This window comes from Pholis gunnellus (assembly GCF_910591455.1).
Source record: "Pholis gunnellus genome assembly, chromosome: 11".
Lineage (NCBI taxonomy): Eukaryota > Metazoa > Chordata > Actinopteri > Perciformes > Pholidae > Pholis > Pholis gunnellus.
In genome coordinates, this window is record NC_136538.1 from 9,935,204 (window position 1) to 9,962,451 (window position 27,248).

A 27,248-nucleotide genomic window follows, 5' to 3' on the forward strand; every position below is an offset into this window, starting at 1 on the left:
CAGTGTTTAAACGCAGAATGTAGGTTAATTCCGCAACTTTTGGTAAGTTGAAAGTGGCTATAGCAATAGTGTGATGGCTGTATTTACACAGCCTCAATAGGACAGTTCACTAGCTAACCAGACATGATAAGTTTTGTACTTATCATTTATATATAGAGCTTACTGGTGTCCAGAGCCATGGCATGGCATACCATTTGAGAACATGATCTACATTTGTCAGTCTGATAGTTGCAATGATTTCCACTAGTCTTTTTCTAACTGCTCATGATGAATCCTTTTTATTTTAGTTTATCTTCATAAGATCTGTACAGATAGTGTGACTCACTGAAAATATATGGATTGTTTTTTTAAACAGCCAAGCACTTTCTAATAGAAGTTCTCAGCTTGTTTCTACAGTGTGCTCAGAATGGGTAGTAAGATGTATCTGTGTCTCAACTCTGTGCACAATTAGAATGCGTTTGTTTGTGTGCTTTGACTTTTTTTTTTTATAGTTTTACATTTTTCTAGATAGGAAGAGTAACTATAGCAGATCTCAGCATTTGACCGTCTCATTTTCTTATTCTTTCCAAAGGGCCGTCAGTAACAGATATATTGTACCCCCTCCCCCAACCCCACCCCAGGTCTTTGAACAATAAATCTGTATTTAATCCTGTTTATTGATGATAAGCGTGTTGTTTTTAACTAGAGTCACTTAAAGCAATGAAATACTACATTTTCCTCTCACAAAAAGTAAAATTATTAAACAATAGAACATTTAATTCAACACACTCAGTGTTTTGCTGCTATAGACTTACTTGGGCTCGTCGCTCGTGACTACTAAAAGCATTAGCTGTGTTCAAATCTCTATACTAATACAGCATATACTGTTAGTGTTGTGCAAAACAAACAACGTATTTAACAGAAAATGATCCAATGCTTGTATGCAACTCGACACCATACTTTGACCTCCACGTGTCACTGCCAAGTGAACCTTACAAAAGCCTGAACTGTCTATTGTCACCACTATGCAGTTTTTTTTTTACAGCTGTGAGCAACTCTTCGAAATTTTGACTTACGATCTAAAAATTGCTGCTAAGTCGAAATTTTGAGATAGTATCTCATTATAATGACTTACAGGATCTTTATTTTTTTCCTCACAGTGGCGGAAATGGGCTTCCATATATTTGTTTTTTGCTTTGTGGGTCAAACGTGTTTTATAAACAGCACACTCAAAATCCACCATATTTAGTATGCATGCTGTCTGGTCTTATTGGCCACTTTCCAGTGTGAACACACTCTATACCCAAAACGTACTTATAAATGACACGTGATATGAATTATTGTTTGGTTGATATGCCTTTAATTATACGTTTTCTCAATTTTAGCTTTAGAGGCCCGAAGAGGTAAATATCTAATAATTCACTAGAAAAGTAAAGGCAAAAATAAGTGTTCTAGTTCTTGTCCTGTATCATGTCGCGACCCCTCAGATTTACCTTGCGACCTCTTTTGGGGGTCCCCGACCCCGCGGTTGGGAAACACTCTATTCATTTACATGCGCGATACATCTAATCCCAAAACAGAAGCCGTTCTGTGATTAAAGGCCACATTTTGTTTGTGTTAAAAGAATGGAGGGAGATGATTGGAGGACCAGAGGTCGATGTGGGCGGGGGGTGCAGTTCTCCGTGTCCGACACTGGGTGCTGCTTCAGAGGGAAGCGCTGCTGTGCTGCAGAGGGAGACCGAGGTGTGACGTGGAAAGGCAGAATGCCACTTCACTTCTGTTGTGTTTCAACAAGCGGAATCCCGGCGACACCATGAGAGCAGACGACCAGCTTCCAGCACAGTCTGATGCCAAAATGTGGCACTGATTGTCAAACTAAGTCACCACTTGTGAGAAGAAGAAACCGCCGTCATGGACGGAGGGTTGAGTATCACTTTAATATCGGTTGCGATGTTTGTGGGCTGTTATGCACTCGGATTCATCCCACTGTTGTTCAGACTTTCTGAGGTAAGTGTTTCTTTTATTATCTTTATTTAGTTTTACTTTTCTTTTTTTTTTATAGATCATGTTGTTTTATGTTCTCATGAATGAGCAACATTTGCTTTTTGACATCTGAGAAATCGCTCCAGCTTGCTGTGCCAGTCCCACTGATCAGCTGAAATCATGTGTCAATCCACAGAAAAGCCTGCAGTTTGTCTCCATCCTCGGGGCCGGACTCTTGTGCGGGACAGCGCTGGCCATCACCATCCCTGAGGGAGTGGGCTTACTGGAGGAGTCATGGAGAGGTGAGCTGGGCAGACAAACATGGAGCACAACCTTAGGTCTGGGATTTATTTGGACGCACCCCTTCCAACCCCCTTCCCCCCCCCCCCCCCCCCATGGTTGTCTTGCCAACTGATTAGACATAATCCACCTCATCCTCAGCCGCCGCCTCTTGTTTCTAACCCATTGAGATGAGCGATGAAGGACACAAGGATGAAAGCGGGCTTTTAGCGGTCCACATGCTGCTCGGCCTTGTTGTCTCTTATGTTGATCTAATCAAAAGCTTCTTCCCGTCTTTCATCTTCTCTCTGCAGCATCCTCCTCCTCCTCTGATGTGCCGTCCGGTCTGAATGCCAGTGAGAAAAATAAAATTGTAACCTCCACAGAGAAAGGCCCTCCACCTCGGTTCCTCATTGGGGTGGCTCTAACTTTCGGGTTCACCTTCATGTTTGTAGTGGATCAGATTGCAAGTTACCTCTCCATTCGTGGCAAGTTGGCATTTTTCATTTTGCCGAGTGTCGACAACATATCTTTGTATTTCTCTCCACAACATGTGCAATGTCTCGTTTCAGACCGAACGAATCGTTTGCCTAACACTGTCGGCATCACAGCCACTTTGGGGCTGGTTATTCATGCAGCAGGTACTAGTATATATATAGTATATATAGTGTTTACTGTACTGTTTCTATTGACGTGTTTGTCCAAAGTACACAAGGTCTTTCAAGGAATTCTTAGGCCACAAAGCGCTGGAGTTGTTGGTTTCCTCATGTGACTCAGCATGTGATTCCTTCACTGTTTGACTTCAATGTTATAAATGGCCTACTTTTTCTGTAGCACAGCCTGGAGGCTTCAGCTCAGCTCAGATTGCGCTCAAAGACGGATATATCAAACCAGACTCATCCATCGGTTTGATGTCATGTTTGTTCAGATTGTTGAGACCATTAATACAAATTTTTTGTTTTGTTTTGTGTGTGTGTAGCCGACGGATTTGCTGTGGGTGCAGCTGTGGCCACGGGTCAAGTGACAGTGCAGGTTATCGTGTTTTTAGCTGTGATCCTACACAAGGTGAGCCTCCCTGACAGAGCATTGCAGTGACGTATATGTGTGTATATATATATATATATATATATATATATATATATATATGTATCACCAGACAACATGTAACAGAAATGACTAAGACCTGATATCTGTCTTATCTCCTGTAGGCGCCCGCAGCTTTTGGTTTGGTCTCCTTTCTGATGCACACAGGCCTCGAAAAGAAGTACATTCAGGGACATTTACTGGCCTTTTCGGCAGCAGCACCTATACTTGCCATCACGACATACTTCATATTACATGCAGTAAGAAAGAACACATCAGCCGTGTTGTCTCTTATGACAGAGTTTCAGTTGGTGATTCTGCATTGTTTGATTGGATGGGTTTGTGTCCACAGTCTGGCAGTTCATCTCAGAACCAGCTCATTGCGACAGGTGTGGGAATGCTCTTCTCGGCTGGGACTTTCCTCTATGTGGCCACGGTGCATGTTCTCCCCGAGATCAAGACGGGACAACCCCCCACTGACCTCCAGCGGCACACCGGAGCCGAGGGCCGCCATCAGCAGCACCTGGGGCTCCTGGAGAGCCTCACCCTGATCCTCGGGGTCGGGCTCCCGATGGTGCTGGCTCTCGGGCTGCATGACGACTGAGAAGAAAATGTCTACGGGCTATTAAGTGAAGCGCAAAGGGCACAGTGCCGCTACACCTGAAAGGAAAACTCCTCGAGTTTACCTTTTTTTTAAGCTGTGTTTCTGTTTCAGTGAAACTTGCCTTGTAGTCCAGCTATTGTTTGAGTATCAAAGTGGGTGTAAGGAATCTGATAGCTAATGCATTGTCCGTGGTAGACTGAGTTTCCCTGAATGACAATAAAAGGGTATCATTTGTTACCAAGTTTGAATTCAGTAAGCCTTCTCATGGCCCTTTCATCATGTCAATCTAAGGACACGGCGTGTTCAGTGCTGAAATCCCAGTGACTTGATACATTTGGAACAACCAAATAATCTGTAAGAGATCTACTTTGTTGAATAGAGCTCGATTTTAAGTCTATCAATGTGCAATGGTACAAATGACCAAGCAACTGTGCAATTCTATTATCAGTACAACTGCCAAAGCCTCTGGGATGTGAGCTGCAACAATACGTAGGAAGTCCAGCAGCTCTTTAAATCTGTTAAATAATCCGTGCCTCAGAAAAACCGGTGGCTGACAGTAGGTGTACTTCCAACTGAATTTATGTCCATTTCACTTTAAGAATCCGGGTCATCTCTCTCTCTCTCTCTCTCTCTCTCTCAGCTCCTCCTTCAAAACATGTCTGCTCATGTTATGTTGGCTTATTCGACTGCTTAATGTCTCGCTCTTTCTGTTTTATTTGTTGCAGTTGGAAACTGTTTAACCAGGGTTAAATACGGATATGAAAACAAACAGCGTTTTACACTTTAAAAGTATGATTTATTCATTAAGATGAAATAAAACATTCAAGTTCTACGAAGTCATAAATACAAAAATTTTTTCTGGTCCAGAGCAGAAGTGACAGATTTGAATTCAGGTGCCGGAGCAGTCACAGCCGTTTCTATTCTACACTGACAAACGTCATTCAATTTGAGTTTGTGCTTGAATCTTGTAATTCAAAGCTTTGCTTAATCTGCCCTACTTTGAACAAACACATTGTTTTTGAAAGTGCTTCTAGCGAGACATGTGGTTAGACACTGCATAAAGTCAGAGGAGCAGAAATAACAACACAATGCTGCTTAACACTAAGCAGAGTCTGGCCTCATTCAGAGCGCTGTAGCTTATCTCATATTCAACCTCCCTGAAGTTTTCCGTAACTGTTATCTGCACGCCGCTGGCTGCTAATGGCTGCTCATATCACATTCAAAACACAGATGTCAGCCTTCAAGCAGACTACAAGTTAACCCTGAATTCTGTGGTCTGCAAGTCTCACCAGCACTGCCCAATTTTCTCTCGGATGAACACTCCCGTCCAAGCTTGGAAGTTGATCTCGCATCCCTGACATTAACCATTTATTGGGGTGTGATAGTGGATCACAATAGAAACTGCTTTGATTTGATGCATGTGTGTTTAAACAAAGACTATTTAGTGCTCACAGAGCGGAGTTGTTTTTAGTTACTCTATGAAAACTGGTTATACTGTCAAGCATTTATTGGGTTTTAGGGGTAAGAAATCAGAGGCCGAGTCGGGGGTAATTTCTTCTCCATCCTGGAAAAGAAAATATGGCAGGAGATCCAAATATAACTACAAAAGAAAGAAAAAAAGCATATTTCTGCAAAGCAAAATGAAGTTCATTCTATCAGACGTTTGAGTTTTTTAATAGAATATTTTGTTTTATCAAAAAGTTGAAAGCAGTCTGGTTGAATTGTTCACAGCTCATTTACATAATGCAGCCTGACAACAAACCATCGCTTAATTTCATGAGGTCACAATAAAATAAATATAAAAAATAATAAATAATAAAGCACTGCTTCAGTGTTCAGTGTAATGATGGGATGTCACTACGAAGTCAGACAGAACTCCACGTTTTCATTCTCAACTTTTTATAAATATAAATGTCATCAATTTATGAAATTGAAAATATATGACACAATCTCACACTCTGCATCATAAGAAAGTGAAACTGTGGCTTTGTGAGTCATTACACCACTAAAACCACAGCTCTGACACAATAATGCAGCTCTGTGCAGCAACGTTCATCGTTCAGCTCCACACTGTTATAACACTGTGTATGGCACGTCCTAGCTGCAGACGTCAGGATGGGAGTTGATCATTCCTGTCATAGCTTCATGCAGCTCATGGAGGCAGTCAGCTGAGCCTCCAGAGCCATCTGGGCAAAGGTTCTCCTGTGTGTCTGCTGTCTCACTCTGTCCCTCATGTGAAAGGAGGCCCGAGCCCGCCGGTGCGCCTCCTCCTGTATCTGCTCCCGCTGTCTCCGCAGTCTCTCCCTCCTCCAGTCCTTCATGAAGATGCAGCTCTCCCGGGCCCTCCTCGCGGCCTCCTCCTCCCTCTGCATCTTCTCCCTCAGCCTCTGGTGGCACAGCTGCCTGCGCGTGTTGTGCCGGCGCGCCTCCTGACCTCTGCTCCTCTGCTGGGCCGATGCGCGCAGGGCGGCTCTCTCCGTGCGGCGCTGGCTCAGCTGGACCAGGATCCGTTTGTGTGCGAGCTGCTGGTGGCTCTGCAGCTCGGCCCTCTGCTGCGCTCTCCGAACCTGCTCCTCCTCCCGTGTCGCCCGCTCCTGCAGCTCCCTCAGCCGCGCCTCCAGGGCCTGGGCGCGGTTCTCGCGCGAGTGTCGCAGCTTCTCCTCGAGCGCGCTCCTCACCTGTGCCTCCTCTTCCACTGCCTGTTGCTCTACCTGCTGTTTCAGCAGGACGTGACGTAGCAGCTCCCTACGATTTAACTCCTGCAGCCTCCTCCTCTCCTCGCTTTCCCGCGACACTTTGCTCCTCCTGGCCCTCTGCTCCTTCTCCGCCGCCACCTGTCGCTCCCTCTCTCGCTCCCTGTTCTCCACCTCCTCCCTCTCCCGCAGCAACTTCTCCTGGTAGCATTTGCGGCCCCCCGCCTCTATCCGTGCAGCCTCGATCTTGACTCTGCGTTGGCCCTCCACCTCCTCTCTCAGCCTCCTCCAGCGGTCTTCTTGCAGCAGCACCTCCAGCTCCAGCTGTCCCGCTTTCTCTTCCTCCCGACGCTCCCTCAGCCCCCTGCGGGCCTCCAGCTCCTCGTGCCAGCGTCGCATACTCTCCCTCAGTTTCCTCCTCCTCTGTTTGTCGGCCTCGGCCCGCAGGGCCTCCTCGTGCCTGCGGGCCTCCTGTCGCTCCTGTTCCTCCCGCTGACAGAGCTGCAGACAGGTCTGTTCCTCCTGGTGCTTCACCAACATGAGAGCCGCTATCTTGCGGTCTCTCTCTGATACTGTGACGCACATCTTCTTTTGAATGTCCCGGGTGAGCCTGTCCAGTTTCATCTCGGTGGCTGGGGTGTGTCTGAGGTCTCCCAGACTGAAGCTGCAGACCGTGCTCCTGTCTCTGTTAGAACAGGAGGACCTGCTGGCAGGTTTCCCCTTAAAGCACAGCTCCGCATACGGGATGGACCCCGTTGCATCTCTGTCCCCTTTGTGGCCCTTCAGTTTGGTGCCAGGCGCCACTTCCGAGTCTGACACTCTGTTACTGCCCGATGGCCACCTGTCGCCCTCCGCCCGGATAATCCTCCGCCTCTCCTCTCGGCACATTTGTAAAAGCGTCAGTCTCTCCCTTTCGTAGGATTCGTGCATGACTCTCATCGCCTCAAAGGGCACGCCATGCTGCACAGCAATGAAGTCATTCAGCGACTTGATCAGGAGTTCCACGGGTTTGATACCGAGTCGCGTGCAGGACTCCAGCGAGCGGGGACTCGTTAAGACGTACCGACTCCTCTCCGCTGCGGCCGAGTCAAAGTTGTTCAGGTCCAAACGAGGCCCGGGAGACGTGGACCTCAGCTCCCCCATTACGAAGCAACGAAATTACCTCGATGCTAGTTTTGGAGTGTTACAACATTGCTTCTGGTCCCGCGTGCTCACCCACAAAGTGCATTCTTTCGGCTTTCCAGCACGGAGAGGTCATGGAGGGATTAGCTGCAGACGAGCGGAGCTTATTTGCATCTCACTGTCTCCAACCTCAGCTGTAACAGAGGGAGAGATCGAGGTTTGACAGTTTTACTCTCACTATTTATTATTTAAAGACAGCTTTATTTATAAAACGTTAAATCATTGCATATTGGAGATCAGGGAAATTGCCTTTGACATGCAATGATTTAACATTTGAGTAGGATTAATACATTATACTTTACCACTAGAAACACCAGCATGTAGCTTACTATTAAAATTAACGTTAGTAAAATAATAGTATGATATAGCCTCCGGGATAGGCGAACAGAGCAATACAATGGCAAATAACGGGAAGTGTTGCAACTTTTATTAGGCTAATGTTTTAAGCCTTAACGTAATTTATATGCAATTATTATTTCAAGCTAAAATGATCAAATAAATATATGTGAAACGTTGTACTTTTAAGTATACATGTTTTAACATATTTGTTTTATATATATAACAAATTGAAATGTGAAAAACAAAAACACTAAGCACTGTAAACTTGAAAACATAAAGATCAGTCCGCTAACAGCCGAAGACACATCAATTATAAGCGCGCCACCTGCCGGTGAGTGACCCGGATGAGCATCACGTTGTTTTACCGCCGAGCAGAGGCGCGTGTTGTTTACGATTGCTGAAGTTAGTTCCATATTCGTCAAGCGTTCGTTAATCTGAAATTTAGAGGGAGAGCATTTTATTTGAAACCTCAACAAGCTTAGCAAAAAATAAATAAAAACGTGTCAATTGTGAAAAAAAGAAGGCAATATAAACATATATAATTTACGTTTAAATACTTTGTTGTTCATCAATCAGTTTCAGGCAGAACAGTATCATCTGCAATCATTTAAGTGATGTTATTTATGAGTGTTTTTGCTGCTATTGTAAGGATATACATTAACAGCTCTGTATGGCATTGGCATGTCCGCTCCATTTTTTTAAGCACTGTGGACACCTTTCATGATTGTTCAGGAGATGAGCAGAGGTTAAGGGTTTGATGACAACATCCCATTTTTTAAATAACAATGTTCAAATGTTTGCAAGCACATTTCACATTGTGGTGTACGGTTCACAGCTAAAAGTAGGCCTAGTACTGGATAATTGCTTTAAATGCTAATCTTAAAACGTGGCAATATCATGAGAATGTTCACCAAGTGTCCTAGTATTTATTACTTTTAATTTGATTTTAATAATTAAAGGTTTTAATACATTTTATTAATTCCGATTGATGTATGCATTTCGTTTGTTCTATGTTTTTGGTGGGAGGAAGTATTTTTTTAAATGATTTTTGCATTATTACTACTATTATTAATATTATTAAAGTTGAATTTTTCATTTGATTACAAGTTTCAATTTCAGTTTCCGTTCTCAGATACGGAAGTACCAGTACGAAACTAACTTCGTCATCGTCTCGACTACTGAAACGCTCCAGGAACGCCTTCTGCTGCCACACAGGTACATATATTCAAGTTATCGCCAGTAAAATGGATAGATCCAATTAGTTTAACAATAACTAAAGCATGCAATGCGTTTACTTTTAGTGTGACCTTTGCTAGGGCAGGAGCGATAAATACATTCACGTTAACGTGCAGCTACGTTGTTAACAAAACTGAATGTGCTAGCTAACATTAGCTAACGTGTACTAAAACCAAAGCTGCACTGAAAGTAACCAAAACGAGATGACAGTCTGTCTAGTACTTCCGTGTTTACGTTTGTCGCTTCTGGTTTTGCTGATAGTCGAACATGGTTTGGGTTTTTAAATATATTTTCGCTTTTGTTTGGTAACCATGCATTTACCTATTTGCAGTAACGTCAATTGTGTGACTTTTTGAGGTACAATGAAACGCTGTTTGTAAGTAACGTTCGTTAGTTAACAGCTAACATTAGCTGTGGTTAGTTTCCATTTAGCACTTAACGGTATGCGGTACGACATCGGTGAGTCGAGTGCATGATATCAACTACATCGATGACTTGTATTTAATATAACACAATGACTGTATATAAGAAGCTATAACACTGCACCAAGTAGCAGTGGTCATGTGGAGAGCCTCCTCGTTAACGGGATAGATTAGCGGATTGTTCTCTTGACTTTCCTGACGTCTTTGGCTAAACCTTACGGAAACCGGTTATGTTGGATGTCGCAAAATACTATTTCGCAAAATAACAACTTTAATCAGATTGTCTTTATACTCTATTCTTCTAAATGTTTGGCCAGAAGGAAGTTAACTAAACTATTACAAACACAGACATACTTTGTTTAGAGTGATACTGGTCATGTTGGGTTTTACGTTAGCGTGTTTCCCTCTCACAACACACAGCTCGTCCACTAACCGACAAACGTCAAAGATGAAGAGGGCCAAAGCAGGTGGTGATGAGGAAGCTACGCGGCAGAATGGCTCTGCTGGCCGAAGGAAAGGAGAACAACAACAACAACAGCAGCAGCAAAGTGACGGGGACGATGGTGAAGGTGACTTAGGCGCAGCTGACCTGCAAGATGAGGACAATGACCCGGGACTCAGGAGAGAGATACGGAGCAAGTACAGAGACCTCATCAACTCAGTGCAACGTAAGTAAGACTGACCAAAGGACGTTCATGTTGTTTTAACTTTATTTGTTGACACGTCTTTGATGCATTTCCTTCCTGTGTGTTTCCCTCTAGAGAACAGGGAAGATATGCTGAGACCCTCCAACAACAAGCTCACAGAAGTTCTAGAAGAGGCTAACAAACTATTTAAAGATGGTAGGTGTGATTGAAACCACAGAAATGTTGAATTTGGGCTGCAATCCAGTGACTATGCCTTTTGGCTGTTTAATCGATACACAGAGAGTGTCGAGGCGAGCCACAGCGCTTTACATTTTCTCAATCGGATCAAATTCTTAATATTAGCATCTTCACTGACGTAAACATGCATCGGAGGTTGCATGTTCTCCCTGTGTCGGATCGTGCTCCCCCCGGGTGTTCTGGTCTCATTCCACAGTCCAAACACATTCAGGTTTGGTTAATTGGCGACTCTTAAGTTGCCTGTTTGCAAATATAACACTACAGTATATGTAAATGAGGAATTCAAAGTCCAGAGTATATCATAGTCATCGTCAACACGCAGCCCGACATTGTGCTCAGTGTGCTCTCCCTGTGTTCCCTGGCAGTCCGGCAGGCGAGAGAAGCAGCTCTGGATGCCCAGCTCCTTGTTGTGGCCACAGATCTGGGAAAGGAGAAAGCCAGCCAACTGTTCGCCGAGGGCACTGCTTTTGATCCCACTGCTTTTGCCGAGCATCTTGTGAGTGAGTTTATTGTTTATGCTATTATAAGCGCATACATACACAAGATGTTGGTTGGTTCCTTGCACCACTGAGGCGGCCCAGTGTGCTGTTACTTGTATGAAGTAGAGCTAGATCGATAAATCGGACGCTGACAGGCTTTAACTTTAACACAGAGAGAGACTTAGCAAAAGAAAGGAGAAAATACGACTTATTAAGCAACACAATTTACTTGCAACTATAAACAATGTAGAAAATCAGAATAGTTTTTCAATGTGAGCACCAAGTAGCAGTGGTCATGTGGAGATCTCGCTTCTTCTCGGACAGCTGTCCTTCATGGGTCTCAACCGACTAGAAGACGGGGAGGACGAGCAGCAGAACGGAGGGGCAGCTGACGGCTACCTGCCCCAGGACGCTTGGCACAGAGTGGCCAGGAGAGCAGAGTGCTGTGTCCGGGCAGCACCCGCCTTCCACTACATGTAACTGCCCTTTAAACAGGTTTATTATAGTTGGTTTTATTTATAGGTTATTATTGCATTTTCCCTGGTTAATTACTGTCCTTATGCACTATTTTCTGTCTCTGACATTTTCATTCCCGCGGGACTCGTTTCATCAGGATGGGTTCGTTCCACGCAGAGCCGCCTCCTCCGAAGCAAAGGATAGAACGGCAGAGGAAGGCCCCGGGCAAGGAAGCCAAGAGGATAATGCCGACTCAGGTAGCTGCACGGACACCAACGCTGCTGCACTTGAAAACAAAACTAAAAAAAAATGCATCATCATTTAGTGCACTAAATGTAGTTCTCGATCTAACATGAGGAGAAAGGAAAGGTTTATCATAACTACATACGTATGTACCGTTGGCAACTGTAATGCTCATTTTCCTCTAGCTGTTGTCACTTCACATCATTTCTGTTAGTGTAGCCCGGTTACTGGCTGAGTAACAAAGCGACACTGTAACAAAATGGTATCGCTAGCATAGCTGAAGAAACGTAATAACAACATGCATGCTATCTGAAGTAAGCCGACATCGTTAAGTTGCCATAGATTGTTGGTGTAGTTAGTCTGCTTCGGATGGAACCGCTGGTGGACAGCGACGGCAGGTATTTCACCGACGTGACACCTGATTTGTTTCTTGAACTTTTCCAGCTTTCCCTCTCATTCATTTTAGCGTGTAACAATAGATGACCAATTTTAGCGCAGCGATACTGAAATACGATCACAACTGTGTGTTTGTAGAGGTTTGTACCCCAGGCTCAAACTGAGCTCTGTTTCATAGTAAGAAATCTAAGATAACCTTGAATATAAATGTAGCAGCCTTTCATCAACCAACTAAAGTGGGTCAATGATCTTTCAAAAGGCATCTTGTCTGAGAGGGTTTTAGTGTTCCCGATGCTTACTGCATTATGTTAATGTTGTCTGTCAGCTGAAGAGAATGGAAGGCTCCCATCAGGAAGCGACAGAGAAAGAGGTGGAGAGGATCCTGGGATACCTGAAGAGTTATTACCAAGATGATCGTGAGTTGAAAGCCGAGCTCACGGACATTAACATTTCATCATCGTTGTGTTATTATTATTCTTATTCTTATTATTTGCTCATGTGTGTCTGTTTCTGTCGCAGCAACGTCGCCGATATCGTATTACGAGTTTGTCATCGACCCCAAATCATTTTCCCGGACAGTTGAGAACATTTTCCACACGTCTTTTCTAGTCCGGGTGAGCTGCCTTTACTTATGTTCGTTTAAATTGAGCTGTTCTGCCCTCTAGTGACTGTGAACAGGTGTGACAACGTCGTTTGTGTTTCAGGATGGGTTGGCACGGATGTACATGGATAATGCCAAATTGCCTTGTATAGGTGAGAAGATGTAACATTTTGTTGTCTAATTCGGACCAGGGAATAACAGAGGAAATGTTTTTAGGCCAATTACTTTACCAGTGTTGTGTGTTTTTGTGTCGCAGCACCTGTAGAGGAGGGAGAGGTGGAAGCTGGAGGATCAATCAGCCGTAAACAATGCATCGTCTCTATCAGCCCCAAAATGTGGAAGGTTAGCAAGTTTTAGCCTCAACACAGAAGACTTAATCTAGCAACGATACAAGACCCAGATTAAATTAAAAAAAATCTTTGATCATGATTTTAATGTTCCAACTGTTTTCCCCCCCAGGAGCTTATAGAGGCCTTCGACATCACAGACACAATGATTCAGCCTTCAAACTCACAGGCTGAGTGATGGACCCTGCCACTTTTCGTTAGCTAAAACCGAACCTTGTTTTTAGGTGTGTTAATGCTTTTTTTAAATGTCTAAATAATTAAGACAAATTGTTCTAAATTTTCTCAGTTGCACATTTTGTTTTAATTTCTACTTTTTACTGTTTTTAGAAGTTTGAATAATAAAAAGAGAAATAAGATAATTTTGGTATTGCTGCTGTTTTCATTTATTTATTGAATGTGAGTGAATGCTATATTCAGTTTGAATGATATTTGGGTTGGTAAAAGCTGGGTTAACTGGTCAACCGCATGCATTAAAGGTGCTCAATATGAAATTCAGAGCAGATCTGTTGCCGACACACGGCTCAACATAACGACGGCTGAGCCGGCGGCTCGCAGCCAACGGAGCCAACAGTGTGTAGCTGGAGGGGAACCGGAAGGTGGGTGCTCCGCTTCTGCATCGACGCCTTCGGTCGGGAAGGTGTTGTCAGCTGTTAATGCCTTATCAGTGCAGTGCAGAACGTCAGCCATGAGCTAACCAGTGGGGCACGCTCACATGCACTAAAACGCAACACCTAGGCGGCCTGGCTATGTAAACAAAGCACAGAGAAACTCAGATTATAACACACACACAAGGGAGAGTGACTTCATTCTCTGCTCAGGTGGACATTATTCCACTATATCTTTACATAGTAAGTATTTGTTTGCAGCTTTATTGATGTTCGGAATAACATACAGAGAACCTTTAAATATGTATTCGTGCTGTGCAGTTCCCTGAAAGACACAGAACAAACGGCATGTGTGTGCACATAAAGTCAATGACCTATGAACTAGATATGCAACTGGTTACAATGAGTCGCAAGGAGAGATTGCTTCACTTTAAGAGTCCAGGAGCCGAAAGGTCAGGAACCACTGCCTTACTTTGATTTGATTTGAGAATGAATGAACATGAACTAGCTCTGGCCCGGTTGGGACGATGTTTCCTAGCTACCGTATATGCTGCTTTTCAATCAACTTATTCGGTCCAGGTGTAGGCTTTCTATTTGTGTATAGTGCAGTGCTGATGTGCAGATCATTTGCCAGCATTTTCATCATTTTTTAAACAATTTGAAAGTCCCCAAAAATGAAGACCTTTAATCCTGTTCCTTAATTGTGCAATTTTTCATTTCCAAGAAAAACACCACTGTATATGGTTGCTATCTTGGGAACAGGCATTGTCAGGATCCATGTTTCTGTCGATTGTACAAATATGTAAAGGTAGGTAGTGTGGATAAGCAAAAGAAAATAATCCCCCCTGCTCTGTTTTGTTGAGTTAACTTCTCTATGATCTGATTTAGTTGGACGAACACACTGATATCGTCGTGCCTTCTCATCATGATGATATACAGCCATCTCCTGGCTCTATTAAAGGGACAGACGCCCTCTATGCTGCCTCCCCATCTCTTCCTCTCTGCCTCTCTGAGCATTTTTTTCCCTCCAAAGCGGTGCTTGAGTCACACCCGTGCAGTGATGTGAGGCTAAGCAGCATATGAGGCTGGAAAAAGAAGCTCCCTTTTTTTCACGCTCGTTTCACTGAGTTTGGATTCCTTATGTAATGTAGATTTTATATAACAATGGCTTGAAAATATATGTCACAGGCGCACCACGGGCTATGCAGTGCCGAGCACTTATTAGTCACTGAGGCACACACTCGCACAGACACTGGAGCGTGCACACGCTCACTCAGCAGCTCCAGCAGAGATCTGCCTTCCCTGGCGATGCTCAGTCTTGACTGATAACGATGCAGTTCTGCAGGAAAGTGCTCTGCAAGCCATGTAGTGCCAGAGTCACTTCACCAGAGGAGGACATGGAATACAAGATGGGGAACTGCATCGGAATCTCACGAAGACAGGTAAACAGGAGGAGAGGGAGGATGCTGAGCAGAGGCGCTCTGCAGTGAAGCGCCAGTGCCCTTTTTCTGGTCAACAGCTGAGTCTTTACTCAGGCAAAGGCAGAGAGAGAGAGACTCAAGTGGTGGAGGAGAGGCGACGTCAGCAAGGAAAAGGAGCTGCGGAGACGGCAAGGAAGGGAGGAGCTGAGTATAAACAGTGAGAGGGTGATGCTGATGGTAGTGGAGGAAGATGAGAGGCAGGTTGACAAGCGAATGGATGGCTTGCATGTGTTGGATTTATTCAGGGAAAAGACTGGATGACAGTTGAGATAGGAGAAACCTGAAACGGAACAAGTGTGTTTGACGTAAGCTTGTTAGAAACAGAGCTGATCAAACCAGTGCTATTTATAGGGATGATATTGTGCCTGCTGTGTCCCAGACTGGGCACTCAGCTGAAGATGGCCTGTGATGAAGGCAGGATCCTGAATATATTCCAAACCCTCTGATGTTCAGATATGTCAATTTGGCTCCTGTTTGCATGGGGTTGCTTTGCTATTCTTGCCATTGGTCGTCTTGTTAGAGCAGGTTTGCGGTAGTGTTTTAACTCTTGTCTGTACATGTCAGTCTCTGCCAAATGGACAGACGAGAGGCACTGAAACAGCATCACCCCATCCTTCTGTCCATAGCAGGCCTGTCTGGTCGCAGTGTTGCCTTTAGAACTAGCGTCCCCTCCAGCTGACTGCCAGGCCTCCTGAGCTTGTCAGAGCAGGTGATCCCCCCCCCCCAACCCTCTACCACCCTAAGCAGACATGGCTTCCCCAGCTCCAGTTCGGTCTCCTCCCCTCGGTCCTGTCCCCTCTTCTGTCCCTGTCCTGTGTCCACCCTCCGTCCTCTCCTCCCACTCAGAGTGCAATACAAAAATAGCAACAGACCGGGTCTCCTCAGTGGAGAGGAGAGAAACAAACATTGGCCTTGAGTTGGACAGTAAACACAGAGTGGATTTGGATTTGTCAAAAGCTTCACACGGTGTGTGGAAGAGGCTCTTGTTTGCAGTGGTGAGTAGTTGATGGGTTGCAGCAATGGTACACACTTTTGAACTATTTGTTTGGTTTGTAGTGGTCAACAATATATGAAAATAGAGCAACACGGGGTAAAGAGTGGGGATTGCGAAGGCTTTATTGAAATGTGTGTCTTTGTTTCGCTTTTGTTATCATCTGGTTTGATGTTGTATGCTGATTTCAATGTCTGTGGCCTTGGTCAGGTTGAAGAACTTGGTTTAAACCACAACTTTATCCGCTGTACTCTATGTTTACCTGCTTTCCTCGGTCTCTTACCTTGCTGAATTATCTTATGTGTGTTATCTGAGAAATACTATAATGGATTTTGAACGTTTGATCTTTTCCTGCTGGTTTTCTTGAGCCATGTGGAGCGATCGGTTACAGGGCAGGAAACGGTAACCTCATACTGTAGGTGTCTAAGCAAAGACATACGGTGCTCGTCCAAACCCAAGAGCTTAAACGTTGGCTCATGTTGAGTGACTGACAGGTCAAGATGAGGTGAGAAGAGACCAGGCAACAGTCGAATCACATGATTTGCCCCAGTGCCCCCTATGCTGCCAAAAAGCCCTGAAACACGGCCGCCAGCTAAAGTGCACACACGTCCACAGCTTGAAGGCTGAAATTACACCCCATTCACACAAATAGAAAGCAGGGAGAAGAGTTGCCACACCACATAATAGGTGACAATTAAGATGTAAGGGGAAATCCAGATATTTAATTTCCCCATGGGACTTTTTGGGGTAATGAAGTGTGCATGACAAATTGTGCACAAGACTGGAATAAAGTCTAACTGCAGTGGAAAAGGGCAGATCTCTATTTATAAAGTCTTGCATATTCAGGTCAGTGCTTCCTGCCTATACACCGTACAGTCCCCGCAGTCATATATGAGGAATGCACAAACAACATTTCTGTTGGCGCGAGTGTTTACTGCTCAGCTGCAATTCATACAGCAAAGAAATAAGCAAAAAAGACGATTGTCAGAGAATATTTGATAGGGTTATGAAAGTGATTCTACCTGTATTTGATATAAAATAAGTCCACGGCTAAAAACGTTTGTCCTCTTTTTCCAATAATTCAAATATCTTTACAAAGCCTTTCTAAAAACATACTGTTTATGTCGTGATTACAGATTAGAGATGCTGCGGAATGATTTCAATAGCCTTGACTTCGTCAACAGGCTGAACCCTGCTGGAAGCCAAGAGTCTGTTATTTACCACATGAAGATTATCTTACTGAGCCTCAGTCACTGTGTCAGTATGCTACAGTCACTCAGTCGCAGCACACTGCATGTCAAGGTGTTTTCAATCTGGGAGGCAATGCCATTTGTTTGAGGCAATCCATGCTGTACCATCAAAGTAATCTCTAGAAATCATTTTTTATAATTACAAGATGCTGAGGAAGCTGTTTCTGATTATAAGCCTGCACATCAGCAGAGGTAAAGCCTGCACTTTGGTCTGGGAGGGAGGTCTTGCATCCCAGCTCCCTAATCTCTAAAACAACACACACACTCAACCGTTCTCCCTCCCTGCTGGTTCAACCTCATACCAGAGACCTCTAATCCTGTGCAGCAGGAGTCTGTGACTGTACTGAGGGACCACAGATCCCCCATTCAGTCTGCGTCTCTCTGGGAATAGTCGTACTCTGATGGTCCTTCTGTGCCGGTGTCTTTCAGCCAGCTGATGTGAGAGGCTGTCGGTCGGGGCAGTTGTGGCTCTGCAGCTGGCTGAGCCATGGGGAACGAGAGCAGCACACCTGAAGCGTTGGTAAGGGCGAGCTCGCCGGCTTTGGCTGGCATTGCTACTTGCTGCCCCCGTGCTGCTGTACATGCCTCGGACTCTAACAATAACAATACTAACAATACTAATACTGGCTCATATGATTACTAACGGTTGGCTTCAGTAAAACACCTGGGACGTACTGGGTGCTGTGTACGTTCCCATGCTTAATTGAGGCTTGTCTAATAAGCATTTAGATGACACGCTTTGCTCCATTTTACTGTTGTTAACTCCAGTTAACTGTTGTAAAGCAGAGGGAAAGATACATATTAGATGTTTATGCCATCTGTGTCTACTGCTACACACCTGGATACTTCTAAACTCGCTTTCTTGCTGCAATTGAAATCCCTAGTGTGCATGTAGTGCTATTGCTGGATTAGCTTGTTTTAAGAATACATTTTTTGTGTATTTATGTACTTCGTAATTTAAAAAAAAGACAACTATAGAGAAACAGTAATTTCCACATGTGACAGGACTTCGGCGGTGGAATTCAGGATTATCTTAAGAGGATTATTTTAATAATTTTTCTCATGAGCTACAGACTCTACAGACCATGTGCTGCACCTCATTAGATGTGAATGCAGAGTGAGGCTTAACATTGTTGCTTTTGCCTTTAAAACAGTAGTGATCTGTTTTCAGTGATTACTGCTGTATACTGTAATGTAGGTTTGAACTCTTTCACTCCCTATTACAGCCAGAAGAGGGCGCTCCAGACAATGTTCTTCTGTTTCCACCACAGGAAAATCAAAATGACTCTCTTCAGGTATAACATGTGTGTGTGTGTGTGTGTGAGAGAGAGAGAGAGAGAGAGAGAGAGAGAGAGAGAGAGAGAGAGAGAGAGAGAGAGAGAGAGAGAGAGAGAGAGAGAGAGAGAGAGTGAGAGAGAGAGTGAGAGAGAGAGAGAGAGAGCTTTAGAACTATTTAGTGGGTGAGATATCTTCATGCATCTTTTCACAATAAATCTTAGAAATAAGGATTTTGTTATGGCTCTCAATAGTGCCCCACTTTTCCTCCCTGTGTGCTGTGAATATTTTGATACTCAAAATCAGAAAGTGTGTCCTTTATCTTATCTTCTAAAGGGCACAGACACAACTGTGCCTTGCATCACGAAAAGCAGAGCAATCATACTCGAGTGCTTACTGTTAAAGTGGCGTTTTGGGAAAAGTAAATAGATTTCAAACTCTTTATACCGTTCACATTTATGTCAGTATCCCTTCAGGCGACACATTTGTTTTGCCACACAGGTGTACTGCAATAAGCTCATTAGTTGAGGTCTATTTGTATTCAAATGTGCATGACTTTGGAAAATGCATCCTCCGGAGGCTTGTGGCTCCTTGAGATTGCAAATCTCTTTACTACCCGTATCTGGTTTAGTGACCTGGTTGTTTGTTTAGTAGATTTGCTTTTAAATGAGAACGGCCCCCAAAAATACACAGAAGATAATATTTATTGTTGGCTTAATACCAAGTGAAAAGCCACAGCAGACACAACTGAAAACATTCAGTGTGCTGACAGATGTGTGTTACCCGAGAGGAACACATGGTGTTTAAATGGCAAGGTGAAGGTGCTGCCATGTCCCTGTGTACTGACGATGTCATTCCTTACCAACACACCAGATGTCAAAGTTGGATGGAGTAGCAGCTTCTGTAATGCAGTAAGATGTTGCGTGCCTCTGTGTGTTTGTGCCCACTGTGTGTGTGTGTATGTAACCAAAGCTGCTTGGAGTGTAACCTGATCCGCTCTGGGGGGGGGGGGGGGGGGGGGGGGGGGGGGTCACTGCAAGCCCGACCCTTGGCCTAATTCCCGGCATTCACCTGCAGAGGCACGGCCAGTCAGTCAATGCAACGAGCCAGAAGACCCAGCAGCAATAGAAGGGAGGAGGAGGAGAGGTGGATAGGGAAGGCCGGAAGAAAGAAAAGAGGGAAGGGGGAGACCGAGGAGGAGGGAAGAGAGAGTTTACAGTAGAAGGGGAGGAGAATGCTCGGCACTCTCCCCGTGACCAGCCCAGTCAAGTCAATAGCAGCAAGCTGTGTTTGTCAGCGTAGCGTCTCTTGACACCACAACACGCGCTGCGAGATTTAACAGGGGAGCGGCAGCAGAGGACAGGACAGGATAGGACAGGAGCGGGGAAAGGAGGAGGAGGAAGTTAGCTGAGTCAGTACAGGAGAGCAGAGTGAGCGTCAGCAGCATGTGTTGCAGCATGTTTGTGTCGCCCCAACAACGCACACCGCTCCACAGAGGCTGCCTGTACACAGTGAGCAAGGTAGAAGGGTAGCGGAGGAGCTGCACCGCACCGCACCGCACCGCACCGCACTGTAGAGTCACCTTCAAGCACAGCGGAGCACACTGCCGGGTAAGTGCACAACACAGGGATGGAACTTGACAGAGAGTGGACGTGTTGGAAGCTATGCGATGTGTCTGTTTGCGCCCCGAGACGCGCACGCGAGGGCGTGGTTTGTGCTTTAGCACCGCCCCCTCCCTGTTTACAACAGTCATGTGTAAAGCGTTCAAGTTGAGTCAGCACATGGGCACTGACGAGTTGAATTAAGTGTAAGTAGAACTTAATGGCTGTTGGACAAGTAGCAGTTTCCAGGCCACCTCAGCTTGCTTTCTGTTTTGTTCCTGCGGGTTAATTAATAACAGACTGTGTGGGGGCCAGGCTAACTCACACAAGGGCTCTGCTTTTCCATCTCACTGTGCTTCCCCTTCTTTATTCAGGGGCCAGTCATATTGCGAATGAGTGTTGTGAGTAGCTGTAAACTTGGACATGCTATGTCCCCTGGTGCTGTTCCTTGTTGTTCTGTTTTAGCTGGTCTGAGTATCAGTGATCTGTTTCCGTTATGACATTATCTCTTCTTGATGGCAAGGTGAGAAAGTTCAGGCTGGAAACAAGAAACCCAAGACATGTCAACATGCTGACATCTACTGATTAAATCGACATGCTCTTGTCTGTAAGCACGGCTGTTAAGGTGTGGAATAATTTTTTTTTTTTTATTACCCTATTATGTAATAGTAATACAGAAAATGACAGCAGCATGGAGATCACAGGCATTCAGAGTGGGTTCAGTTTCTTTCACTCTGTTCTTTAATGTTTTATGTTGTTTTGCAATTTTTTAGCAGGAGTAGTCTAAATAAAGTACGTTTAAAAATAGCCTAATATTGCTTGAGCTTGGCACACAGTGAAGAGAGCGGCTACATAATTGGCCAACATTCTTTAAAATTAGTTTTAAAGGCCTGGAGGAGTCAAAGTTTGTGTGAGCAAAATTCATGTTTGTGATCCTCCATCTGTGCTGTATGTGTCACACAAAGGATACTCTTTGTAGTGGTTGAACAGGTAAGAGCCTCCCCAGTACACACAGCTTTACTTGTACTCCAGTATCCACATCCAGTAAGTGCACCACTAAGGGGAGAGGTGGCATTTTGTATTCTATCCTGAAGATATTCTATTTTTTTTATTCAATCAATGTAATGATAATTTGGCTTAACATTTATTTTTCTTACTACATTAATGGAATAATAATGTAAATGAGTGAGAATGCAAGTGTACAACAGGTATAAACTAAATGTACATATCTCCAAAAAGAGTTAATCGCCTTCTCCTGTGTGCAGCCATGCTGTCTACTACTGCTTCATAAATAATGAACGAACGGATTCAATTCTGAATCTCAGCTGATACTCAGCGGAGAGCATTACCTCAGTCGTGTTTCATCCTTCTGCTCTCGCACGTTAAATCAACTCGCATCGTAATTTGCTAAAAACAGGACCTCTCTGTAAGAAACCGCTCACATGTTCCAGACGTACTGAGTGTTTAAGGGCTGCGTTACATCTGCACATGTTTATATGTGTCTGCGCAAGTTCACATTTGTTTGCACCTGCACACCTCAGTTGATATCTGACTGGGTGAAATAATAGAAACGTTCCCTGCTGTACACTGAGAAAAGAATTCCACAGTGGAGTGTTGTGTGTTGTGAGGTCGGTGTTGCTGCAACGCGATGCCACAGCCAAGTGTTGTGGCGTGAGGCTGTGGTGAGGCTGTGTGATTCTGTCTGTCAAGCAGTGGGACAGACAGAAAAGGCCAAGTGCTCCGTGTATTGGCTACACGCAAGATTATAAACCAGATTTTAAGTCACATATTAAAGGCAGGCTTTTCCTCTAGATCTTAATTATTCACTGATAAAGGTAAGAATGAAACACACTAATTGTATCTTTATAAAATGCTCTAGGCAATGATTAAACCACATGAGTGTACTTGTTGTACCAGCAGGACTGGTTTGTCTTTAATGATTAGTCTTACTTGCTGGGTGAAATGTTTTATTGTATCAGACTTCCTTATCAGGGGCAAAGCACCAGACTGTAATTCAATAAGTAGTTCCTTTTTTTCTGTAAGAATAGTTATGTGAGGCTCAAGAGTGCACTGTAAACAAAGCTGCAGAGAGCCTGGTTTAAATTCTAGGCTATAATGCTGGAAGTAATGCTTTAATCACAGTAATATTATCAGAAAAGCAAGTTGAGAAACAACAATAGAGTCAATATGAGTCAATATGACCTTTGCATTATTACACAAGCAACACTTTACTTAATAGTTCAACACATGGGTGGAGTTATTTGTTGTTGATGTGTGTTGGCTTTGAGCATTGAATCTGTTCGTGTTCCCATGTTTGCACGCAACATGCTCACACTTGTTTAACTACACACGCTGTCATGTATAGCGCAGCGGAGACTCAAGCGTGCAGCCCACTACATTTATGTTCTGATGTCCCGCAGGCCGAAGCTGAGAGTTTGACCCGGAGGGACGACAGGGCGTTTCTGACCGAAGCCTCGACCAGCCAGCTGAGTCTGCTGTCTGAACCAGTGCTCTCAGACGTCCCGGTCATCACCGGAGTGGAGGAGAGCAGAGGTGCATCTGGATACCAGGACGAGCTTGAGTTTCCACATGACCTGCTGCCCAGTCTAGACTTCAGCAGTGAGCTCAACATCTGGGAGTCCTCGTTAGGGTAAGTTGTGTGGTTACACACACACACACACAAAATGATGCAGGTAATTGCTTTCACAGTCTCTCTCATGATGTCGAGACGAAACCGTGACTTGTTATCACAAAAAGGAGAAAGACAAGTTCTCGCTTGGCTTTTGGTGGCTGTTACAGTTCGGAGGAAATATGAATCTTGTTATTCACTACAGTTTGCATTCCCTGTGTACTTCAGTAGGTATTCTTGAATTATCTATGTTAGATGGGCAACAACTTGGAACCACAAAATACCAAATACACACGGTGTAGTATAACTAGTTTTAAAGGCCTTAATTGTCTTAAATACACCAGCCTTCACTAAAAGGTGCAGTTTCATAATCAATAAACATATTACTATTGTATTACTGCAGAATAATGTATTGGATACTTATTTTACTTGCTTTATTGCCTAAAGGGAGCAGATTTGTACCAGTTATTCAGTAAAGGTGAAAGCTAATCAAGTGTCTTTGTACGTGTGTGGTGTGGGTTTGTGTTAGCAGAGCTCAGACTAGCTCAGGTGAGAGGAAATGTGAGCAGGTGAACCCCCTGCTGGCGGGCCTGCAGCACCACATTGAAGTCAGTCGACCACTGGTGGTTCTAGATACAAGGTACCACGTCGAGTCAGCATGATTGGGGAGAACCGGGCGTGTGCTGTGGGAGTGTGATCAGCGGGGAGGATAAAGAGTAAAACCAGGGAGCATGGAGTGAAACAAACCTGTGATGGACATCACCTGTTTGGGTGTTGCCTGTCTAAGCAGGCTTAGCTTGAGGTGTAGTCTTTTGTTTTCATGCTTGGGTGAATTATCTGCAAACTGACTTAATGTTCTTAGTGTTGCCTGGCATTCTGCTAGCACCGAGGTTAATTGCATTAATTGTCTGAGGCTTTAATGTGTTCTGACAACCCAACTTCTGGCGCTAGTATAACTAATTCATTATTGCTTGATTTGAATGTGTAAAACTATGAGTTTAATATAAGGGTAACACAGTAACGAAGTAAATACCGACAGATGATCAGGAAGTAATGAGGGACTATTCAGTAACTACTATGATGTACCACTTGACTTGGGGGCGCACAAAAAGAGTAACTCATAATTTAAGTTATAAGTGGTCTTTACAAATCTTTCAAATTTGTGCTCCTCTGTTGTTAATTGATTAATCAGGAACTAAGAAAGTGGTTGTTATTCCAATTGATTTATGAACTCATCATTACCAATGATCCACTGATATAGTAGATCCCGGTCTGTTCTATAGTAACTCATCTAATAACAAATCAGGAACTACGCATTAACAATTCATTAATTATCAGTAACTATTACTAACTACTCACTATTTTGTGTACCGCATTGTTAAGTCTTAAGTAAATAAGTATTGTGCAAAACATTCACTGGATAGATTAAAATTTTCAAACTGCAGAAAGTACAAATAGAGAAGCCAAACACTGTAGAGTTACAGGACATACACAGTGTAAAGATGTAATACTGCGAGACGCACCTGGTCCATTTTACTTCAGGCAGATATGACAGGCAACAACTTGTTGTACAGCAAAACTTTCCAGCTGCAAACAGTTTAGTCGAATACGCTGCTCCTCCCTTTCGGTAAGAAGTGCCAGATGCAGGCTTGAGCAGCAGGTCGGTGAGGTGAGTAACATGTTGTCAGGGCTGAGGTTTTGTGTTTACAAGCCTTTATGCTGAGACCGTATTAACCACCTACATGCAGTGACACTAAGTGACGTTATTTCTCACTTTATTTATTCACATCTCAACATGAATAATGACATAGTGGTGGCTGCGTTCATTAAAGAAATAGATAGGACTTGGTTTTGTGGGGGGGGGGGCAGATTTCAAGATACATGCTGATGACATGAGTAAATAATGATGGTGGCGCTATACACTCAGTGAGGCTCAAAGATTAAGATGGTCCCACAGCATTGTTTCTGTGCTGCCAGCGAATGGCTTAGCAGTGACTCAGCAGTTACAATGGACTGGCACAAAGCTCGCCTAATTGTTAAAGCCATCATATTCCAAGCATTCCAACATGATGATGCTTGCTCTGCACTTCAAGGAGTGTTCTGCAGGGCAATGTCACTGCTTTGATGTCTTTTGATCGACAGTATATTATGAGGCAGTATTTGTTTTGGTGAATAAGCACGAGCTTGTATAAGGTTGTTTGTCTGTTGACAGGATTTGTGACCATCCCTTTCTGTCTTCAGGGAATGGTAGTTAGGCTGTAATGTAGCATGTAGCGTTTACAGTTACAGCATAGAGTTGAGTGTTCATTACAGCGATCAGAATGATCGATGTCATAGGCAGTATTGCTCAGTATACATAATCACTGTACACTACAGCTGTGACTAGAACAAAGACATTTCTTCGTGGTTACTAATGTACAGTATATGGATGCACCTTGGTTCTTAGTAGTTGCTACTAGTAGTACTAGGTTCATACTTTAAAGGTAAGCATACAAAATATAGGCATATACATCCTTGTTAAGCTTTTGGTACAATTAGAAAATCAGGCAGTCACATCAAAATAAGGAAATTACAATTAAAGGATTGTTGAAAATCGCTGTGCACAGGACAATTGCATCGGTTGTGTAACACCTAAATTAACCATGTTTTGGTGTGTATGAACAGACCTGCATGTTCAATAACAAGCATGTGCTCAGAGACAGTTGTTGTTATTTCTTGTAGGGGAATGTACATCACAGAATAGGCTTCCTGAGTACAGTTGTGTGTTGTGTGTGCATATCGTGGAGTGCTGTGTCTGAGCATGGGATCTGCTAATAGCAGCGCTTTGTGGCATCGTGGAATGACCAGCTGTCTGCCAGCCAGACTCTTAACTGTGTCACCCTACCCTTGCCTCAGGCCTCATGACAGCGACCCAGTTCTCACAGATGCTCAGCCTTCACCTCGGCCTGCTGTCGCACCTTACCCGGTTGTCCGACCCGTGACCCCTCCCCTATCGATGCTCCTAGACCAGGAACTCCAAGAGGCCTTCCAGGAATGTGAAGAACAAATGGCCTCACTGGGCATACTTAATCCCACAGGGCCCCCCAGCACCACGTCTGAGACGGTTAATGATGTAGGGAAGAAAACTGGAGAAGGGACGGTTAATAAATCCAATGAGTCATCGTCGCTGCCTCCAATCGGTGTCCAGCCAGGACATAGCAACCGTGTCCATGGAAACAAGAGTACACACGGAGACAGTGAGGCAGCAAACAGTCAGACGGATACAGTTGTGTTTAGTTTCAGGAATTACATATTGGGCACTACGGCAGCAAAGACAGAGAGTGAAATAAAAGAAAAACAGAGCCTGGATAAATGTCCAGAGGTTAAGACAGAAAAAGAAATGAAGATAGAGGAGCAGAAGGAAACAGCCACACGTACACAATTAGAAACAACTAAAGATTTATTTAAAGGTCTAGCGTTCTCTGAGCAGAGAGACAATTTTAGAAAGGAACATGTCAATTCTAATGCAGCCATTGAGGAACATGGCACTCTAGAGTGTAATACAGTGAGTAGGGAGAAAGGTACAGAGGCAATAACAGACATTATAGATATAAAGAAAGAGAATTGTGGTGATGAGTCCAGTATTAACGTGTGTATAGTTGAGACAGGAGAGACAGATGATTCAGTCAATAAAACACCAGAGTGCAGTAAAGATGCATTATCAGAGACGACTACAGGAGCAAAGAATTACAGTGAGGATCAGGAGTCAAACACAGACAAATTGATGAACCCATGTGACAAACAGGCCGGGCAGGGCAAAAAGGCAAAGAAGAAAGAAAAAAAGAAACAAAGGAAAAAGAAAAAGATGGAAGAGAAGTACGCAGAGACTGAACAGAAAGCAAAGACAGTAGTACAACCTGAAAGTGATTTACAGGCGGTGTCTCTCAAGAAGGCAGGAAATCACACAGATTCAACAGCAAATGTCGAATCAGTGACACAGGCAGACGCTCCGACTGTGATCTGTGGAGAGCAGCCTGATAATGGGTTTGACTCCAAGCAACAGCTGAGTCCCGGGGGAAAGCACAGCCCCAGCCCCCCACTATCATCCTCTCATAGCAGGCAGGATCCTCTTACTGACTCGGTCTGTTCACCTGCGTCCGACCAGGCTTTTTCACAGAGGCCCCATCAATCAGATAACCACAACCTTGCGGACGCCCCATGTGGCATTAAC

General features: G+C 44.2%; 4 protein-coding genes across 5 annotated transcripts in view; 3 read left to right on the plus strand and 1 right to left on the minus strand.

The window, feature by feature from the left end:
• The first annotated feature begins 1,723 nt into the window (after positions 1-1,723).
• Positions 1,724-4,626, plus strand: LOC306703289 (zinc transporter ZIP9). Its single transcript, XM_079169212.1, has 7 exons — positions 1,724-1,986; positions 2,159-2,264; positions 2,556-2,726; positions 2,814-2,882; positions 3,221-3,306; positions 3,450-3,584; positions 3,677-4,626. Exons 1-7 carry the CDS (start codon positions 1,891-1,893, stop codon positions 3,926-3,928), a joined length of 915 nt encoding a protein of 304 aa, XP_079025338.1. The 5' UTR covers positions 1,724-1,890; the 3' UTR covers positions 3,929-4,626.
• Positions 4,627-6,063: 1,437 nt separating this feature from the next.
• On the minus strand, positions 6,064-7,551 carry LOC306703545 (coiled-coil domain-containing protein 185; the record flags this gene model as incomplete). Its single annotated transcript, XM_079169543.1, has 1 exon — positions 6,064-7,551. One exon carries the CDS (start codon positions 7,549-7,551, stop codon positions 6,064-6,066), a length of 1,488 nt encoding a protein of 495 aa, XP_079025669.1.
• nsmce4a (NSE4 homolog A, SMC5-SMC6 complex component) lies at positions 7,496-13,559 on the plus strand. Of its 2 annotated transcripts, XM_079168668.1 has the most exons (12): positions 7,496-7,960; positions 9,275-9,357; positions 10,221-10,468; positions 10,562-10,642; positions 11,050-11,180; positions 11,488-11,639; positions 11,777-11,876; positions 12,584-12,674; positions 12,778-12,872; positions 12,963-13,011; positions 13,116-13,201; positions 13,319-13,559. In XM_079168668.1, the coding sequence occupies exons 1-12, from the start codon at positions 7,550-7,552 to the stop codon at positions 13,382-13,384; spliced, it is 1,593 nt and encodes a 530-aa protein (XP_079024794.1). In that variant the 5' UTR covers positions 7,496-7,549; the 3' UTR covers positions 13,385-13,559. The 2 variants fall into 2 exon arrangements, with proteins under 2 accessions (XP_079024794.1, XP_079024795.1); XM_079168669.1 differs by lacking the exons at positions 7,496-7,960; positions 9,275-9,357 and adding an exon at positions 9,378-9,648.
• A 2,607-nt stretch (positions 13,560-16,166) lies between these two features.
• Positions 16,167-27,248, plus strand: part of tacc2 (transforming, acidic coiled-coil containing protein 2) — a 47,313-nt gene continuing 36,231 nt past the window's right edge. The window contains exons 1-4 of the mRNA XM_079169089.1: positions 16,167-16,287; positions 17,963-18,053; positions 18,760-18,828; positions 22,830-23,059. Coding sequence (XP_079025215.1) covers positions 18,021-18,053; positions 18,760-18,828; positions 22,830-23,059 — 332 coding nt within the window. The 5' untranslated portion in view covers positions 16,167-16,287; positions 17,963-18,020. The remainder of the gene's footprint in view (positions 16,288-17,962; positions 18,054-18,759; positions 18,829-22,829; positions 23,060-27,248) is intronic.

Bases quoted from the DNA above. Each gene is read 5' to 3' on its own strand.
- nsmce4a (XM_079168668.1), top strand. From the start codon at position 7,550: ATGACTCTCATCGCCTCAAAGGGCACGCCATGCTGCACAGCAATGAAG. The intron at 11,877-12,583 runs GTAGCTGCACGG...GTTGTCTGTCAG, and splicing joins AGAGGATAATGCCGACTCAG to CTGAAGAGAATGGAAGGCTC. The intron at 12,873-12,962 runs GTGAGCTGCCTT...TTTGTGTTTCAG, and splicing joins ACACGTCTTTTCTAGTCCGG to GATGGGTTGGCACGGATGTA.
- LOC306703289 (XM_079169212.1), top strand. From the start codon at position 1,891: ATGGACGGAGGGTTGAGTATCACTTTAATATCGGTTGCGATGTTTGTG. The intron at 1,987-2,158 runs GTAAGTGTTTCT...GTCAATCCACAG, and splicing joins TGTTGTTCAGACTTTCTGAG to AAAAGCCTGCAGTTTGTCTC. The intron at 3,585-3,676 runs GTAAGAAAGAAC...TTGTGTCCACAG, and splicing joins CATACTTCATATTACATGCA to TCTGGCAGTTCATCTCAGAA.